The following is an 18091-nucleotide window of genomic DNA, read 5'->3' as shown; positions in this document are numbered from 1 at the left end:
CGAAAACTTCGAATATTGCTCGTTACTATTTGCTTCCACTCGAAGTAAATGTAGCACTTCATGTTCAGTTCAGAAACTTGATCGCACATTGCTACTGCTTGACGTTAAGATGCAACGAAATTATTCCACGTGTTTAGCTTAACTGTTATCTGGCCGCAGGGCGCACCGTGTCCGGGAGACGCGGAATTGCTGCGTCCCGAGCCCATCGGGCGCGTCGCTGCGAGTTCGAGCGACGCATGCGTCGGAGCCAACGCCTCGGCAACCCTGCGGCCGGTGTCGTGGACGAGCCTGTGCTCGAGCCCCGAACTGCCACTGCCTTCGCCGCCTCCGCTTCCGCCGGCCACCCGCGAGGGAGACACTTGCTCGCTGCCCGCTGAAGACGACGACGAGCCCCTGCCGCCGCCGCCCGAAGACCTCGAACACGTGGCGCAGCAGCAGCAGCAGCCGGGCTCTGCCGCCGTCCAGGAAGGCGACACCACGGACCCTAGGTGAGTCCTGGGCACGTCACTATGAGTATCGCCCTGGGAAGTTTTGAAATAGCGCGCGAGTGTTTACGCACGCTAAACACAATAATTTTGCATGGCATTGAATCGTCAAGATATTTAGTCTGACGTCAGGAATTCGCGCGCACTGCGAAGACTATTTATTTAGCGTAAATTATACCTATGCGTATGTGTGTGTATGCTATTCGTACTCGAATTTATACATTGAATACCGTCCACGGCGTGGTCATTAAAACACCCTGAAACCCACTATGGCGCTAGAGAAGCGGTAAAAAATGACAATAACGTGGTTTACAGCCTACAGCTATCAAAGGTAGATATTTCTGAATCTGCGAGTTGTAATATCCACCGGCAGCACTTGGCAGAGTCTTCGGTGAGCGCAGTCACCACTCAGGTCGTAGCAGCATTTTCTAGAAGGATGCATATTTGACTTGGTCCACTGCTTTCGTGAAACGCTTGCACGAGAAGAAAATAAAATAAAATAACAAGATATCACAAGCCCTTAAATTGCAAGACTGAATTAAAGCAAGTATAATGTTGTCGTTATACTCGGAGACAATGATAATCGATGCCGACTCAAACGCGTAGTATTCCGCTAAGTTCTACGCAAACCCTGAACCGATCTAAGTGTTCCTAAAGCAAAATAAAGCAAGGAAGCACAAGGTCAATATTCTCAGAGTTTCTCGAGCTATTGGAGGCGGCGATAAACAGCGAGACAATCATTTCTGTCCAAGGCTATACTAACAGATATGCGGCTTCACGTACGTTAATTCAGTTTCTATACGCACCTGCTGCTTCGCGCCCCGCCGGGGTGATTTAGTGGTGAGGGCGCTCTACTACTGCTCCTAAGGATGCGGGATCGAATCCCAGCCTCGGCGACCGCTTTTTGGTTGAGGCGAAAAGCAAGACGCCCTTGTGCTGTGCGATGTCAGTGCACGGTAAAGAACCCCAGGTGATCTAAATTTCAGGAGCCCTCCACTACGGGCGTTTATCATAGCCTGAGTCGCTTTGGGACGTAAAATCTATTAACTAAATTAAACTACTGCCTCGTATCTTATTTCTCGTCAGTAAGCCTTATTCACATCTTTTTTTTTTTTTTTTTTACCTCACAAACATTCTGCGCCTGTAAAGCACGCGAATAATAGTATCCACTTGATATACTTGATATGTGTGACATTTTTGCAAATTTGTGGCCTTAATTGCTACTATAACAAAGGCCAGCTTGCGTGTTGCAGGTGGAGGATTTGGAATGCCTGCATAATGATGTCACGTGTGCTCTCATTTTGCGCGCTTTAAGGTAATATAAAATAGATTGGATGCCGCTTAATTCTAAAATGCAGTCAAGGCTCTGTTCTTAATTTTTGTGTTTCTTTCGGTCGCGCGAAGCATGGAAGAAGAAACAGGCCTCGGAGCCCTGTGCAATTTCTCAGGCAATTCGTCTATCTTCCACTGCCAGCGAAGCCTGTTCATCAAGTCGCCTTTGATGGGGTGGAAATTTGCCCAGGAGGCTGCTGTGCGGCGAGAAGTATCTTATTATTTTTTTATGCAGCTGGACCGGCAAGGTTTTAGTCGACACGCTTGTCCCCTGCGCGTGTTGGATTCAATTTTCTTGCTTCTGTTTCGCTTGCTGGGCTCCCAGTTAAATTGAGTTTCCGCGCTAATGGAGGCTGCCGCTAGGGCCTGCGTGCATATATAATGGTTTCGGCGGACACGGCGGCGCAAGGTTGTGTTTCCAGCCAGCAGCTCCGCCTGACGGCAATTGAGTTTGCCGCCTGCAAGCGTGCGACAAGCTGGGGCTCGGGCTCTCGGGCGAATTTAAACATTCATGGCGTGACAATCTCTATGGCCCAGCCGTGAAGCGGTTCTTGGACTGACACGCCTTGCACCGCCCTCTGCCGAGCGGAATGTAGGTGTACTACCTGCGCTTGAAGGAGCGGACGCCGTACTTTCCTTCTTTGAAGTGCGTCGAGCTTGGGAAGCGGCCTTGGAGAGGAAACGCATTAGCACTGCGCTAAAACGCCGCGCTTGTCCAGAAATTCGCTTAAGACAAGAAAGCCTGCTTTGCACTGTTACATTCGCTTCAGATTCCCCGTTTTGGCCGCCCTTTTTTTTCTCTTCATCAACACTTTGCATGTGTGAGCAACAAGAGGACGGATTACTGTACCGAAACATTGACCGGAGGTGTAGGACGTGGGAAAACGAATATCGATGCTTTAGTAAGTCTAAGCAAAACCATCATTAAACCTCGCAATAGAAAGTGCGAAGCGTATTCGAAGCGTGAGGGGCGTTTGCTCATTTTTTGAACATTGAAGAGTCAGAACCAAATTGCACGCATGTAGCGCCGTGGTGCCGGTAGGTGAATGCAGGCAAAAATGTCCTCCTGTCATATCGAAGTGCGTGCTGTGATTAGATTTTTGTGTGAAAAATAATTATCTTTTCCTATATTTATCCGGAATCGAGCCTAGTTTACGGAGCTGCAGTAAAAGGATAAGTAAACGTTTGGTAGCGATGTTGAGACTTCAATATTAGGTGGTCTCTTATATGTATTTTAAGAGACAATGGCGAAAGCCTACCCTTCCTTTCTTGTCACTTGTATCTCATCGTTTGCCTCTTATTGGCGTTCGTTGCATTACTACATATTGTTACGTGGCGGCAAGCGGTGACAGCAGGAGAACAGAGGACAGAGAGAAGATGCTCGATGGTCGTGAGATGACGTTTAATGAATCTGTGAGAGGGCCTAGCGCGCGCGCTCCTGCCCGCGCCACTGCCCTCTTCTTCCTCCTTCGTCCGTAACATGACCGGGGCCACCGAGCGATCGTCCCGATCGTAGACGAGGAAGTTTACCGTTGATGATTCCATGGCATGGTGATGGGCGTGTCTGGATGCTTGAAGAAGAGGAAGAAGTAAGAATAGAACGGCTTGCCGGCACGATTTCTGATGCGTGGGTGATCCGCGCCTCCCCTGGAGTTGTCAACCACCCGTCATCAGAGTCCATGGGACCGATGGCTCGAGGTCACGTCGGGCGGCTTGGGCGGGGGTTGCGTGTTCGTGTCCATCGGTTCCTTCGGGTCATTCGTGTTCTTCGTCTCGGTTCTCGTTGATGTGTCTTTCTCCTTGTCATCAGGTCCAGGCTGGGGGCTGGGCGGTGGTAGTTGGTTAGGTCTGGGCTTGAAGGGCTGGGGCGAAGCTGCTCGGCGATGTCCCTGGGCCCTCGGTCAACGGTCCCCGGTTCACAGATGGCGTCGATGCTCCAAGGCGAAAATGGGGATGACATACGCCGCACCTCCAACCAAATGTTACGTGGCGGCAAGCGATGACAACAGTAGAACAAAGGACAGAGAGAAGATGCTCGATGGTTGTGAGATAACGTTTAATGAATCTGTGTGCGGGCCTAGCGCGCGCGCTCCTGCCCGCGCCACTGCCCTCTTCTTCCTCCTTCGTCCGTAACAATATAATTATGATCGGTTTACAGGACAGGAAAGGCGCAGTATCTGTCACACTTTCTCCGGCGTGAGTTTGGACGGTACACCATAGCTCCTGCCACATGGCGTTCCTTGGCCCGCGTTCAAGTGTGATATTGCGGATGACAGAAACGCTGGACAAGAACGAATCCCGTGGAATCTCGCGCACAACTCTCGCGCACGGGATTTCGTTCCATGAGCCTAGAAAGGCTTTCGCCTTAAAAAGTCCTCGCAAATGTTCGCGATGAAGAGCGGAGTGGCAAGCGCAGTATCCAGGCCGAAGCAATCGTTAAACAAGTGGAAGAACAACTACGATTTGATAGAGGGTTGACGATTAATTCTCTCTTATTGGACGCACCAGTATTCATACTACTGTTACGGAAAAGCTCGGATGCGGCTACAAGCGATGATAGGTTGGTTACCTACACCAGCTCAGGTGCAAAACGACAGTCGTTGTAGTGACGTCATTCAACTTTACCAAAGCCAGAAAATATCAAGCAGCCTTTTTACTTGTGTCGGAAAATTATGGCTACCCTTTCTTGGGAAGAAAAGGGCGCTCCTTTGGTTGGTTTAATTAGATGTAGGACTACGGTTACAGCTGACGCGCACTACGTGGCGCTCGCCAGACTGAGACGTGTGATCGAAAATCGACGGCGCCGGAAACTTTCTCCTGGAATCGGCGTCCTCCATGACAACATGCGGCCTCACATCACTGCTTTTACCAAAGAGAAGATTCGATATTTTGGTCAAAAATATTTAAAAACCGCCCTACATTCCCGACTGAGGTACAGTCCTTGCACCTATCGACAATTTCCTCATCTCCCGTGTGAAACTGTGGCTTAGTAGACAGCGGTTTGAAAATGGCATGGAAATCAAGACAACCGCTGTTAATCAGTTCAATTCAAGAAGAAAGGGAGGTACTTCTGTGCTGAGGGATTAAAGAAGCTAGTGCAGCCTTACGAAAAGGCCTTAGAAATGAACGGAGATTATATAGAAAAGTGAGTCAGGCTTGTAAGAAACTAAAGATGTCATGAGGAGCTTTTACTCACGAATATATATTTTTGTGACAAAAGTAACCTGTGCTTTTCGAATATGTCTTTTAAAAATTTACATTGTGCAGCCTGATAAGTTATTTTGATGAAATTTGCATCATGTTTGCCTTTAACGCCATGTTGTACTCAGCGGGCTTTACTTGGACAGGGTATTATACGTTACACGGGTATGTTCTTGAATACTGTTCGGTTTGATGCGATTCTTGGATTGCTTGTATTGATTGAGTTAATTTTACTGAATAAGTTTCGTTAGTTTAAACACGAAACGTGTTTATTTTAGTTAACTGCGTCCATTTCTGAATTCTGATTCCACTTATCTGAACGTGCGCAAAAGCCGATGCAGTGAATTCTGCCAAAAAAAAAAAATAATAATAATAAACTTCGTTAATGCACCGCCAAAGAAGTACCTATTGCGCTTCGGCAACTTGTGTAACTGGCCCATGAACATATGTGGTTGTACTGAAGGCCGCGGGTTTGATTCCTAGTCGCGGCAGCCCAAAATACCCGGCAGGACGCTGTTGCAAAGAAACTTTCGTGCCTGTGTGGTAAACGTGAGGGTTAAATTGCTATTATAAAAAATTTCCACTTTTGTTACATATTTATGTGTTCTCACCACCAATCGTGATGTGTAGAAAGTATTCTTGATTTCTCATCTTTCCTTCGTAGTACTCGCTTGAACAGAATTCGGTCTAGTATCGCAGGGATAAAAAACAAAAAGCAAAAAAAAAAGGGGGGGGGGGGAGGGGGTGATAGATCTGCGTTCTCGTTCGTCTTCACTGAGAATCGTTCTTCTTAACACAAAGTTTACTCCTTCTGCCGATAAAGAAAGACCGCTGCAAAAGGCCGAAGACCGACACGACTGATAACACGTTGATGCGAAGGTGCGCGCTCGGCTCGCAGGGAGGCCCTCCTGTTATTTTTTTTTTTCTTTATTATGCTTGCCAGGAAAGTTCCGCCCACTAAAACTGGCCAGCCGCTCTTTCTTCCCTCGGATTATTTGACTTACCGCTCATGTGTAGGCAAACACGCGCAGTCCCAGCGGAGTGCGTACAGTACCCGCTATTGCGTAAATATACAGGCACCCCGGTTGTAATTACCGGAGTACCAGCCGCACGCGCCAGCGCACCGCGCCTGGAAATTGATAAAGGACCGCTCCTTCGTTCACGCGGCGCCGAGAAAAACGACCTGCCGCTGCCGCTGGCGCCGTCTCGGGGCCGCTGGGAAAATCGTGCTGCCGAGATAGGGCGCCCGCTCTGGATAATGGAAATGCGCTGGGCGCTCCAAGGCCTCGCTTGGCCAGCCAGCGCCGGAGGCCGCTTCGTGCCTGCTGCTCTCCGTTAGAGCTTGCGTTTTCTAGGAGGGTCACTGTGTATAGTGCGCACTTCGCTACACGCTTCGTTAAATTTTTTTGTGTGTGGAGAACGCTAAAAATATATATATATATATATATATCCCTTAGGAGGATGAACTGTTAGACTGCCTATGCTATACAGAACGCCCTCGGCTGCGCTTCGAAATCCTTGCAGCACTCATTTCTGGAAGTGTCCGGAGTGGACCCCGCGGTTGCCGGATTATCAGAAGCTGCGTAACGTCGGGCTGGTTTGTTGCGCAACGGGCGCTGCAGTCTGGACAATAACAGGAAAAGCCTGGCGGTATAATAATAGTAATGGTAATTATACCAGAGATTTAGAGGGGGGGGGGGGGGATGATGGGGGGGGGGGGGGGGGGCAATATGCACAAAAGAAGAATGTTCTGAACGGATGTATTGCTTTCAGGAAGAGGAAGGAGAAAGCGTAAGGAGAGAGATGGAGGTAGTGGAAGAGTTAGGAATCTAATTTAATGACGTGCGTGCTCCAGTGTCGCCATTGATCGCGCTACCACCGCAGCGTTACACTTAATAGAGCACTATAGACAGCAAAAGCCCACTGAGGTCAAGTATAGGAATAGTATTTCAGAGTTTGTCTGCGGCAGCAAGCGTTCACAGGGGCGCCTAATTACACTGTGTGTTGGCAGTGCGACAGCATTAGAACTAAATAGTTTTAAACCGCGTTTCGGGTCTATTTCACGGTAGCCTTGTCGGACTCTTACGCGCCTGTCTGCACCCAACCAGACATTTTGGATCATCTAGAGTTGTTTAAATGTTTCTCTGAAGGTGTCTACAGGTGACTATATGGAGTCAAAATGTCTCTGGACAGCACTTGGTAGCTCTTCCGTTTTCTTCGCTGAAAGTCACCCATCCTCGCGAAAATGCATGCCAGCGGGTGTCTGGCAACTGATAACCCAGACCTCCCTGGGTCCCGTATGCTTGTGAAACATTTGTGAAAAATGTTCATGACCCCTCAATCGCGGAACCTTCGCCTTAAAAAATTCGCATAGATGGTGACTGCAGCTTTCCTTCCAAGTAATGCTAAGAAACTCCATGGAAGATACAACGAAACCTGTAGCTATCACCGGTCTGGTAACATCAGTTCCAGTCTTGGGAATTATGTGACCGATATCCGCGTTTTTACCCGATGGGGCTTCTTATGCTCTCTTATTAAAAATACTGCAGGGAAGCAAGGCAACAATCAGAAGGGTCAGTGGAAACGCCGAGTCTCAGCTCGGTCACTTTGCCGAAAAGAAGCTATAGAAAGAGAGCTGGAAGACGTGAACTGTAAAAAGCTGCGTTCAGCCCGCAAATTGGGACTTTTGAATGTATTCCTAGATAAACTAGTTCGCATTGAAACCCTTGTTCGTTCGCTTTGTTTACGCCTGATCAAACATCTTGGACTGACCTGCACACCCCCATGTATTTTCCTTCCTTGTTCATTAGTTTCTCTTTTTTCCTTTTTTTTTTTTTCACTCAGGACGGGGGTTTCGGTATATCCAGCGTTTCTTATGGAGCTTATCCGGTTTTTTTTTTTTTTTAATCTTTTAGGCTGATGTTACAATCGCAATCGAAAGAGTGCACTTTCGCGTTTTGCGCAAGTGCATTCAAATCCATTTCATGGCGCTGGATCCTGGCCATAATCCCTCTGTGGGGACTGCGAATACGTACTGCTTGTGTGCACCATATCATTTCGTACAACGCCTCCAACTTATAGCCCGACATCAAAGAGCCCACGGTGTCCTAGTGATATTTTCATGATGGACATATTCCGTAAAATTACAGGGATGGACTCTCGTGTATATGTTTGCTTTTTACCACGGCGTCTGCTTGAACGACAAAACAATCGGTTTTCGCGGTTTCATACCGGCACCGATGATGAATTTCGGGAGAGGTTCTTACGAATATAAAGACAAGGCGCTCCGTCAACTTTGTTAAATATTTCAAAGCACTCGCGTAACCTTGAAGTACAAGCGTGTCACGCACGGATGAAGGAGACGCACGTATAGTCGACCAGTAGCCAAACACCGTTAGTGGTGCCGCCTCGTAGACTTCGAGAGCGGCAGAACGAAGCTGTCAAGAATGCTCTTTTCGTACGCTATACAACTGTACGCTCTCACTCCGAGCCCCATGAGGCCCTTCATCTACGTTCCGCCGTTAGTCACAGTCGACTCCCGCGCAACCGAAGTGAAAACCTTTTGTTCCCAAAGGGAAAAAAGGTAAAGGGGGAGGGGGGAGGAGGCGCAGAGGTGGCTAAACACTGGAAAACGTACCGGCGCTCCAAACTCTTCCTCGGCCCAGGCGGCGAACGGCGCCGGTGAACGAGAGAGACTTCAGGATTCCGTGAGCAACGTTATAGGAAGCGAGAGAGCAGGGGAGCGCCGTGATGGATGGCGGCCGTGCCTTGCTTTCGCCTCATTTCTCGGGCGCTCGTTTTAATGCGGTTATCTACCGGAGCGCAGCCAGCCAGAAGGAAAGGCGATGAACGGGCCCGCACTCGTTCGCTGCCGTCGCTCTCCCCTACGTTCCCAACACTGCTCGCCGCCTCCCGAAACTCGGCGCCGTCCGCGTGCGCCCCTCCCTCGACGGTGCTGTATGTGCGCCCCCGGAATGGGCGGCTTTTCCTCAGTTCGTCGCATAGCTGACGGTGCAGGCCCTTTCTGAGCACCGCTCAGTTGTGTGTATCGTGAACCGCTGGAACTATGCTTGCCTGCATGCCTTCTGTGATTGCTTAATTACATCGCACCTAAGATTCCTGCCGAATTATTACTGATTAGTGGAAGGTATGACTGCATTCCTGCAGTTGAGCTGAACGGTTTGTTTTAACCCCTTCGGGATCCTAATTATAGCAACGAGAATTTAGTTAAAACGTTTCTTGAGGAGCTCAGCGCGCCCTTGAAAATGACTAGCTTAGCTAGAATGGCTTAAGTGAAACACTAGTTATAGGAAGCCGCGTGTTCGCAACCCTCGCCGCGTGTTCGCAACCCTCGCACATAGGTTCGAACGTCTCAGCTTCTTTGTCTGACTGAGGCCCGGCAAACCGTAAAGCGGATCGAGACGCCGGTGAAGCGCTGCGCCCGTCAAAGCATGCAATAGTAAGGGTCCACTTTGCTCACTTGGTTCGCTTACTTGGCCGGCGGGGCTTTCGAGTGAGTCATGAAGAGCATCGGCTAGCGGAATAAGTGATTTTCGTGACAGTTATTTTTGGAAATTCTACATCGGAAGCTCGGGGGAGTCTAACGTCCCTTGCATTTCTTTTTTTCGTCCGAAGACCACAGCGTACGCGTTAGCCACACCGCTTATACCTGAAGGACAGGTAGAGTCCAAATTCAAATTGGCTCCAATATTTCAAATGGTTCCTTCATCACCATCTGTGCAGGCATCGGCGACTTCAGTTTACTAATATATTATAGAGAGTGTTGCTACCCTGCGTATAGATGAGTGCAGACCTGCGGGCTTGGTGCTGGTGACAAAATTGATTCTTCGCTTTTGCTTGATTGTCAGTTCGCATCAGCGCCCACTAGCTCCATTCGATCCATTCCCATACGTGTCCGCTCCTTGCTCACAGCCTGAAACGTTTGTAAACAGCAATCTTCGGCACCTTCTTACCTTATAAATGATGAAACACTGTTCCAGGTGCTGTTCGAATAAACAGCAAATATTAATAGATGGTAGGCGGCGGCTTCACGCTTCTGGAAGTATTCTCTGGCTAGGCCGCAGGGCAGCATGGCATTTTCAGCGCTCTGAAAGTATTCACCGCTCTTTCACATCAAACAGCTCCTCCACTGCAGCTCAGCTCGGGTTCCTCTCGATAACGCGGGGACATGTGAACATTCAACGAAAGTTTCACACAGCATCACCCTTCGCCTAGGAATGTATCTGCAGCGAAGTGCTGAATTATAAACACGGATTCCCGATTTGTGCAGCTTTTAGTCGCCTCTGCCGTATACGCTCCTTTCTTTCCCTTTTTTTTTTTCGAGCATTTTTCCAGGGCTCTCCTGAGTGCCTGCGCTGAAAAATTTATTATTCCCAGGTAAAGAGAGAAAACGCGGTACTAGGGGAAGGCTTCGTGGTGTTGCACACCAGTGGGAGACTGCCGCTTTCTCCCGCCTACTCCCCAAACGCGTGTGTGTATCGGTTTCGGGACGTGTCTTCGGCGGACGCGCTCGGCTGGGCTGCGCTTTTCGTTCCTCGCCCCCTGATCTCTCTCCCTCCCCCTTACCCACGCCTCACATCCCTCTGCGGCGCTCCTGTTATGCTCCACGCGCGGATCTCTTTTCCACGCGTTCCGCTGATCTGCTCCGGCGAACTTGCCGCTGCCGTCTTTCTTCCCTCCTGTCTTCTATAATACGGTTCGCGAGAGGCGTTCGCGTCGGACCTGGCCCCGGATTTCTCGCGCTCTGCGTCCGCCCGAGTGCCCTTTTTTTAAGAATCGGTCGCGTGTAAAACGGGGCCCGAGTTCGCCGCTCGCCGATACCTTGGATGATGTTGCGGGATGAGACGGGATGCTCTTTTCTTGGAGTGGGCTCGTCCGTTGCCGATTGCTGTCGCTCGCCCGTGACATCTTCCGTGTTCCGCATCATTGTGTTATTCTGGCATTCGTCTTTCTTTACTCAGTAATATTTTTTTCTGTGTTCTCTTTTTTTTTCGCTTAAGGTAATATATAGAGAATATTTTTCTTTACTTTGTATATATTTGCCTTAAAAGTTAATGCTAGACTTTAGCACAGCAGCAGTAGTGTTCTATACCCAATCGTTTTTTTTTTTTTTTCAAGGCATACCTGAAGAAGTGCTGAATTGTCTATGCAGTAACGCGTTGAGACCTGCGCGCATTTTGTTTTGCGTGTTAATAACCGATGTAAGGAAGGACGAGGAACTCTTAATCGGTTCATACGCAATTGCGATTTGCTGATATTGATGCGCTGTCGCCGTAGCGTTATCTCTTTTTAAAATATGTTATAGTTGGCAAGAAGTGCGGTACAGTTTGGTTTGTACAAATAGAACACAACATCAAAGCTGTAAGGTGGATTGAAATGCACGGTAGATTACTTGCACGGCTTTATCGCCTGAACTCAGCATTGGCCCTATAAGCGACGCTACATTTAAATGTTTCGCATTACTTATTGGGGTCAAACTTTCATACGCATCTAAATTTCTGGAACCGAGTCATTGCAACGCAGACGAAGGGATATTTACTTTCCCGTTTTGATATCACTGCCGTACAAGATAGGTACAGCAGTTTGTAAACCAGATTAAAGCACATTATCAACACCAGCATCCGCACTTCTATGAATGAAAGATACTGCGACGTTCTGCAGTAATGTCGGCGTTTGCGAGGAGTGTTTTCGCGTTAACTTAATTAATTGCGTGACTGCGAAGCTCAAACTGAAGCGCTCCAGAAATTTTTATAGCGTTTTGTCCAACTCAAAATGAAATTATAAATAATTAGCCAGCGCTTACTTTCGTGTTTACAATTCCTGCCGCCGCACTGACCTCTAGTGCGTCTCAAACAAAACCGTGCACGCGCTGTTTACCTTGCCCCTCCTCCCCCTCCTTCTATATTTTTTTTTTCTTCTCTAAGGTCTGCTCTTTATCATTGCCGGGCAGTGTGGGCGGATGCACGCGTTACATGACCCGCTCAGCGTCGTGCACGTCCACTCGTTGCGAAACGCACGGTTAAGTGAATTAAAAAGCTGTATGCGCCGCATTTCGATGTTGATCGAGCGGTGGCTCTGCGCCGACGACGAGTGTAACAGCCTGAAGCGTGCGCTGCAAACAATGCAAGCAGCGACTGCCGACCCTCGTCGCCAGAGCAAACGCCGGCGGTGGCTTGGTTGCACGCATGCGGATGCCACCGTACCTTGGGCTGAAGGGAAGGACGCCGTTTGCGGGCAGAAAGGGAACAAGCGAGGGAATATGGGGAAAAGGGGATGAAGGAGCCATTGCTGGAAAGGGAGGGCGAGGAAGGAAGAGGGTGTCGACGCAGGGGTGGCTAAGGACTGGCGCCGCTTTGTGGGGAATTAAGGGAAGGAAAGTGGCAATAGATGAAGGATGACGAAGGGAACGTTTTTGTGGGAAAATAATTGAAGGAAATAAGCAGTATAGTTAGGAGTGAGTGGAAGAGGGCACCTGGAAAGCAAAGGGCAAGGAAGCAGGAACGTAGAGAGGAGACGGCGCGAGGAAGAGTTGTGTAGCGAACAGGACGGGGAGAGCCTGGAGGCAGGCGCGGTCGCTGCTAGGGCCGTCGATGGCAACGACGCAGCAGTGGCGCGCGCAGGTGCATGCGCCTCAGGCCGCGGCTTCTAATTATTCGGGGCAAATTCAATGAGGCCGCGGCAAATGCGGTTATCGTGATTACCGCCGCGGTCAGGTTGTCTATCTCCTTTCCTCTTCCTCTTGCACGGCCTTATTCTGATCGCCGCACCCAGGACTCCGCTTTTCAAGCGCTCGCTTCCAATGGCTTGGTTATCAGCAAGCGCCCACGACAATGAGCCATCGAATGCGCCGTCGCAAGCTGACAACGTCAACTGCCCCTGCGTCAGCTCTCTCGCAGCTCCTCTTGGCGTTCTGCGGACAGACACACGGGCCTTGCTTTTGTTCCCTTGGAGACAAAAGAGAGAACACTGTCCTTAGGGAGCGGTAGAGAGAGAAGGAGAGAAATTCGGGTGGTAGTGTATGTGTAGTCAATGTCACCGATAAATCAATAGAGAGTACAGAGTCCTGTTGTTGGCGCAGGGTACGCACCGATAAACGACGTTTTCTTCTCCGCAAGCAACACACGAGGGAAGAGTACCGCGCTGTCGTTCAGCCTTTTATATCGATGCAAGCATGATCGGCGACCGTACGTCGACGTTTACGACTGTGCGCTCGCTCTGGAGTCTTGGGGGAAAACGACATGGAAAGCGGTGGATGGGGGAGAAGCGCGCTTTAGCTCTCGTATCGCTTTCCCTGTCCGGGACAAAACAGGAGTTGCGGTAAACGCGCGCGGAAAATGTTAGGCGGTACAAAATAAGGAAGAGTCGCTCCGTTCTTCCTTGCGGTGAAATGGCCAATTTTGATCCCCAAAATAGCAAAGCACACAGAACTATAGCTCGTCTGATCGGACGGTAAATGGCGCCGAAAGAGTCTGGCGAGACGGCGCAAGGTTGAACGACGGGAGAGGAGGGAATTGGGGAGAGGCTCCCGAGATATTACGTCGCATCCAGGAGCGATAATCCAATTTGCCTTCCAGCGCACGTCAAAGGAAACAGCGTCCATATTCATCGTGCGCAGCTATATGGAGCGAAACACAAGAAGAAGCCACTCTGGATTCGGCCGCGTTATTACTTGTCCTTGTTTTTCCTTTTCCTTATTCCGACCTTTATTTTTATTTTCAGGGACGACGCTGCGAAGAGTTTATTATGATGGCAAGGACGCCTCGCGGTCCTACGCGGTTAATTTTGGGAAGCAGTGCGGCGAAGGAATTGACGCCACGGTTACTAAATCACTGAAATGCGTCGCGTTGACGCGAATGTATAGGCGCTGTCTAAAGGTATCCGCGACGCTTTAAACAGTGCGGTTTTCTTACATCACGCAGGTTTATAGAAATGCAAGCATGTTTTGACTGGTTAGATGCTTTATTATGGAGTGTAGTCAAATGGGAGATGTGAATTATACACATCGTCTCTCCTACGAATATCGAATAAACTCGCTCAGTTGGTGGCTGCATGTTGATCCTCACGAACATGAGACACAGCAGCAGTTGCTTGTATGCGGACATGCTCGGCAAAAGTGTTCATCAGTGGGTTCTCCGTGAATAGTATAGTCGTAATGTTCGCGTTGCGTTGGCTTCCGGCGACCGTTGTTTGGAAAGCGGGATAGTGGCTCTGGACCCGTTTCATATATCTTTTTCTCAGCTTCTCCCTAGCCAACTTGGAATTGACTCGTCACTGCCAGCCACTGTATTGGCGCACAAGAAAAACACTGCGCTCAGAGTATGGATTCCGTCCTCGGCCTACATATTGGGACGCCTCGCGCTTCAATATGGCGCTCCTTTCGCCTGAGGGTTCGCGACGTCCCCGCTGTAAACACACACAAACAGGCGTCCTTCCTTCCCTGTATCTCGCGCGTGCAAGCCGCGCTTCCTGCGGCGTACGCCCGGCTCATAAGTTGGTCGCCAACCAACCCGGCGTGTCCACACGAGCACTCCGGGGACATCCGAGCAAGCCCGAGCTCCTCACGCCTAATCCAATTTGGGCGCCCCCTCTGGGGGAAGGCCGCGGTTCTTACTCACTCCGTCCGAGTGACACGACGAGGCCTTCCACAGATGGCTCCGCTACTCGAACCACCACCATCGACGCCAGCAGCGTCGCCGCAGTCAAGAGACATGTAGTGCGCCTTCCGCGCTATATCGCGTGGGTGCATGCAACACCACCTAGACTTGGCGTTGTTAGATGCCGCGATCTGCGTCCCTCCACGCGCAGTGCCTCGCTCGAATGTATGCGTGCAAGCGGGGAGAAACTTTCGCGTGTTCGCTGCACACAGATGTACCGAGAAATGTATGCGTTTGTTTTCGCTCGCCTCCTGGCGGCCTTATTACGCTCGCTGTTGCTTTATGTGAGCGCTTGCACACGGTCGTGTATTCGTATACATGTATTCAAGCTGTGTATGCACGAGTGGTTGCGTGCAAGGGCAGTATGGACCCCGTTCGGGATGCATAATGCGCCCGACGGAAGTCCCGTCTCCCAGAGCACGTTTTCGTGTTTCGTTCGCGGTGACAACGGAGCCGGGCGACGTTGGCGCGGGTCGCTGCGCGCGCAGTGATCTCAGTTGCATAATTCGTCCCCTGCACGCTGCGATGCGCCGTCGTGCGTAAAATGGCGACGAGTTAACGGGACACCGACGTATACGGGGACGTGCAGCGCGGCTCTCTGCATGGTGACAAAGCATGGTGACAAAGTGACAGAGAACTCCTGTTGTCGACGGTTATACTTTCCATATTGCTGCTCTCCCATATAAGCGGACGGATTTGCGTCACCAAAGCTGCTACGGAAATGCGGGTGTAACTTCGTACTGCTCTCCCCCATTTTTTTCCCCACTCTTCTGTGCCAAAAGTGTCACTTTTGAAACGAACTGTAGAAACGCCAACAGTTTTGGCTCCTGCTTGCCAAACAAAATCCGGTGACCAACAAAGTGACGAATAACGATTTCAGCGTGCGCGTGCTGCAACTTCAGAAGCCGGGGAAGAGATTTTCTTTTTTTATTTTTCGATTTACTTCATTTGCCTGAGCAACTGCGCACAGCTTTATTATATCCAAGCACATAGCAATGAGCCATATTTTTTAGCTGTTTAAATAATCACCAATAAAACATGTTTCACTAATTTATAAGTTCTTTTCTTTTCTCGAGTTTTCTGCTGCAACGCAGGCGCCAGTGACCACGATATGATGGAAATTAGGAACTTGTATCTTGCATTTTATTTGCGTAAAGACAATAGAATTAAACACTGACATGCATGCATGCCCACTGCAGTAGTTCCTCCCTTAAGGATGGGATATTTGCATCAAGCTCATCAAGCTAAGGCTTTTTTCTCACTGTTTCGAGTACAGCAGCCATTGTTTCCTCTGCAACGTCTGAAAGATCTTGGAATATGTGCCAAGTATATGAGCCGACCGTGGCGTTAGTGAGACGATGAGGATAATTTCACGAAACGCAGATTCAGCATGCCCGTTTATCTAAATTGCATATATGATACAAGCCTCATACTTTCACGCAAACAGAATGAAGGAAAAAATAATAATTTCTGTATTCTCGCTTCATATCAAACTACCGGTACAGTGGGTTTAGAAACTAGCGCAGTGTTTTTGCAAACGGGCGCTTATATGCATGAGTCAGATTCATAGGCATTCAATGCCGTGCTCAAAATGCATCTCTATTTAAAGTATAAAAAATGTCCATATTCTGTGCATCGGCAAGAGTATTTTGTTTATAATTTCGATGTCTCTCGGCAATAATGTTATGAGCCCGTCGGCGGGATGATAGTTTCGACTGAGTTCCTCTAACGCGATTGTTTGTGGTTTCCTGTACGTACGGAATTGAGATGTTCCGCATGATCGTTGAAAACATGCGCTTTCGTTTATTGGGACGTATTTTCATTCGCATAGAGCAAACAATCGTGAGTGTTTTCTCAAAGCTCCGGGGGCGTTGTTTTAGGCAAAGTTAGAGGCGGGCTTTTCCATGCACAGGCAATCATAAAGCGGAGCCGTCTGGTTGCTCACAGTGAATAAACGTATATAATTGCTTGACCGTCCTCTTCGTTTGTTTGGTTTCCTGTGGGCTTCTTGCGTATCTGATATTTCAGTATTTACCGTTTTTCTACGAAATCCTGCACGTAATATATAGTTTCGGTTTCGTGCGGAAAAAGCGTTGAATTTCCTCGCGCTGCTGGGGTGTAGAAACCGAGTTTTTCTTTCTTTTAAAAATTGATATGGCATGGTCTGCCGCATGCTTCCAACCCTTCATTGGCACTAACCCCAACTGCGAAAATTTAAAAAGTTAACAAGAAGGTGTTCGTTTGTTAATTAGCTGGATAATTAGAAGCCTTGTAGCATTCCGTGTCCGCTACGAATGAGAGTTTGTTCCGTTAAATAGTTTAGTTTTTTTTTTCTTTTCTAATTTGAACTCACTATTTTTAGTAATATTGTAAAGCGTCCGCTGAAACGCCTGATATATATAGTTGCCTTAACGAACTTGCGGCTGCCGTTCGAGCTCCTGCTTTACTGGAAACACACTTCAGTGATCTGAACTCGGCAAAGTTGTGGGAGCAGCTTTCCTGTTGAGCCATAGATCTAGTTTAAATTTAGCGAGTACACCCGCCTTTTAGCCATTTCGATTCTTTTGTAACGCGTAAACGAAAAAGGAGGGTGAAATTAATGTAACGATCGTTGTTTTGGGCTTGCCTTGGGCTTGCCTTGGCGAGAATATTGTTACGGAGCGGCAAGCCGATGAATATAGGAGAACAGGGAACAGAGAGAAGATGTTCGATGACCGTGAGATGACGTTTAATGAAATGTTAGCGGGCCTAGCGCGAGCGCTCCTGCCCGCGCCACTGCCCGCTTCTGCCTCCTTCCTCGTCCGTAACAATATGTTTATTCGCATGATGTACTAACCGGTCTGAATGCTGCAAGGAAGAGAGCCTTAAAGAACAGGGGCCAAAGTGCGCTGCCCCTCACCTTTGATGCTCCACGCGATAAAGCAGTCTGCCACTGAGTCTATCACTGTTATCAGTTTCCGCCGCCAGCATAATTGAATTCACGCGCAATCAGCCGATAGAGCGGTAACAATTGTATCTATATGAAAACGGCTTGCGACAACCGGATAAAGCACGCCTCCTGGTTCAGCGCAACGTGGATGCTATCATGGGACATCGCGTTGTGCACTGCGGCATCTTGGCATGTGACGACCTTTATTTCCCGTCAGACTCACTATCATTCCATGCGTAGCGTCGCGTTTAACCCAGTGCTGTGCGATGTTTGAAATTCGCGCGCGTAGTCATGTGACTTCATAGTCCTGTCGACCAATCAGGATTATTCGCTCATGGCCATGACGCCGGCTTTTCTGCCATGCGGAACCCTGCACTCTGGTTATCTATACTTACGCTATCACGCAATACGACAGAAATTGAACAAGTTTCGTATGCTTAAGGCGAGGTGCTGATTATGAGGAGCCATAA

General features: G+C 49.1%; 1 protein-coding gene across 2 annotated transcripts in view; it reads left to right on the top strand.

Annotated features, from left to right (window-relative positions):
* The window catches only part of Shrm (shroom), a 483537-nt gene that overhangs the window by 418647 nt on the left and 46799 nt on the right, over positions 1–18091 (top strand). For both annotated transcript variants that reach the window (XM_084602015.1, XM_084602016.1), the window contains one exon: positions 160–488. In XM_084602015.1, coding sequence (XP_084458141.1) covers positions 160–488 — 329 coding nt within the window. The remainder of the gene's footprint in view (positions 1–159; positions 489–18091) is intronic.

Source organism: Amblyomma maculatum, chromosome 4, assembly GCF_055883805.1.
Source record: "Amblyomma maculatum isolate TAMU_Amacu chromosome 4, ASM5588380v1, whole genome shotgun sequence".
Lineage (NCBI taxonomy): Eukaryota > Metazoa > Arthropoda > Arachnida > Ixodida > Ixodidae > Amblyomma > Amblyomma maculatum.
This window is presented reverse-complemented; position numbering and strand designations above follow the sequence as displayed.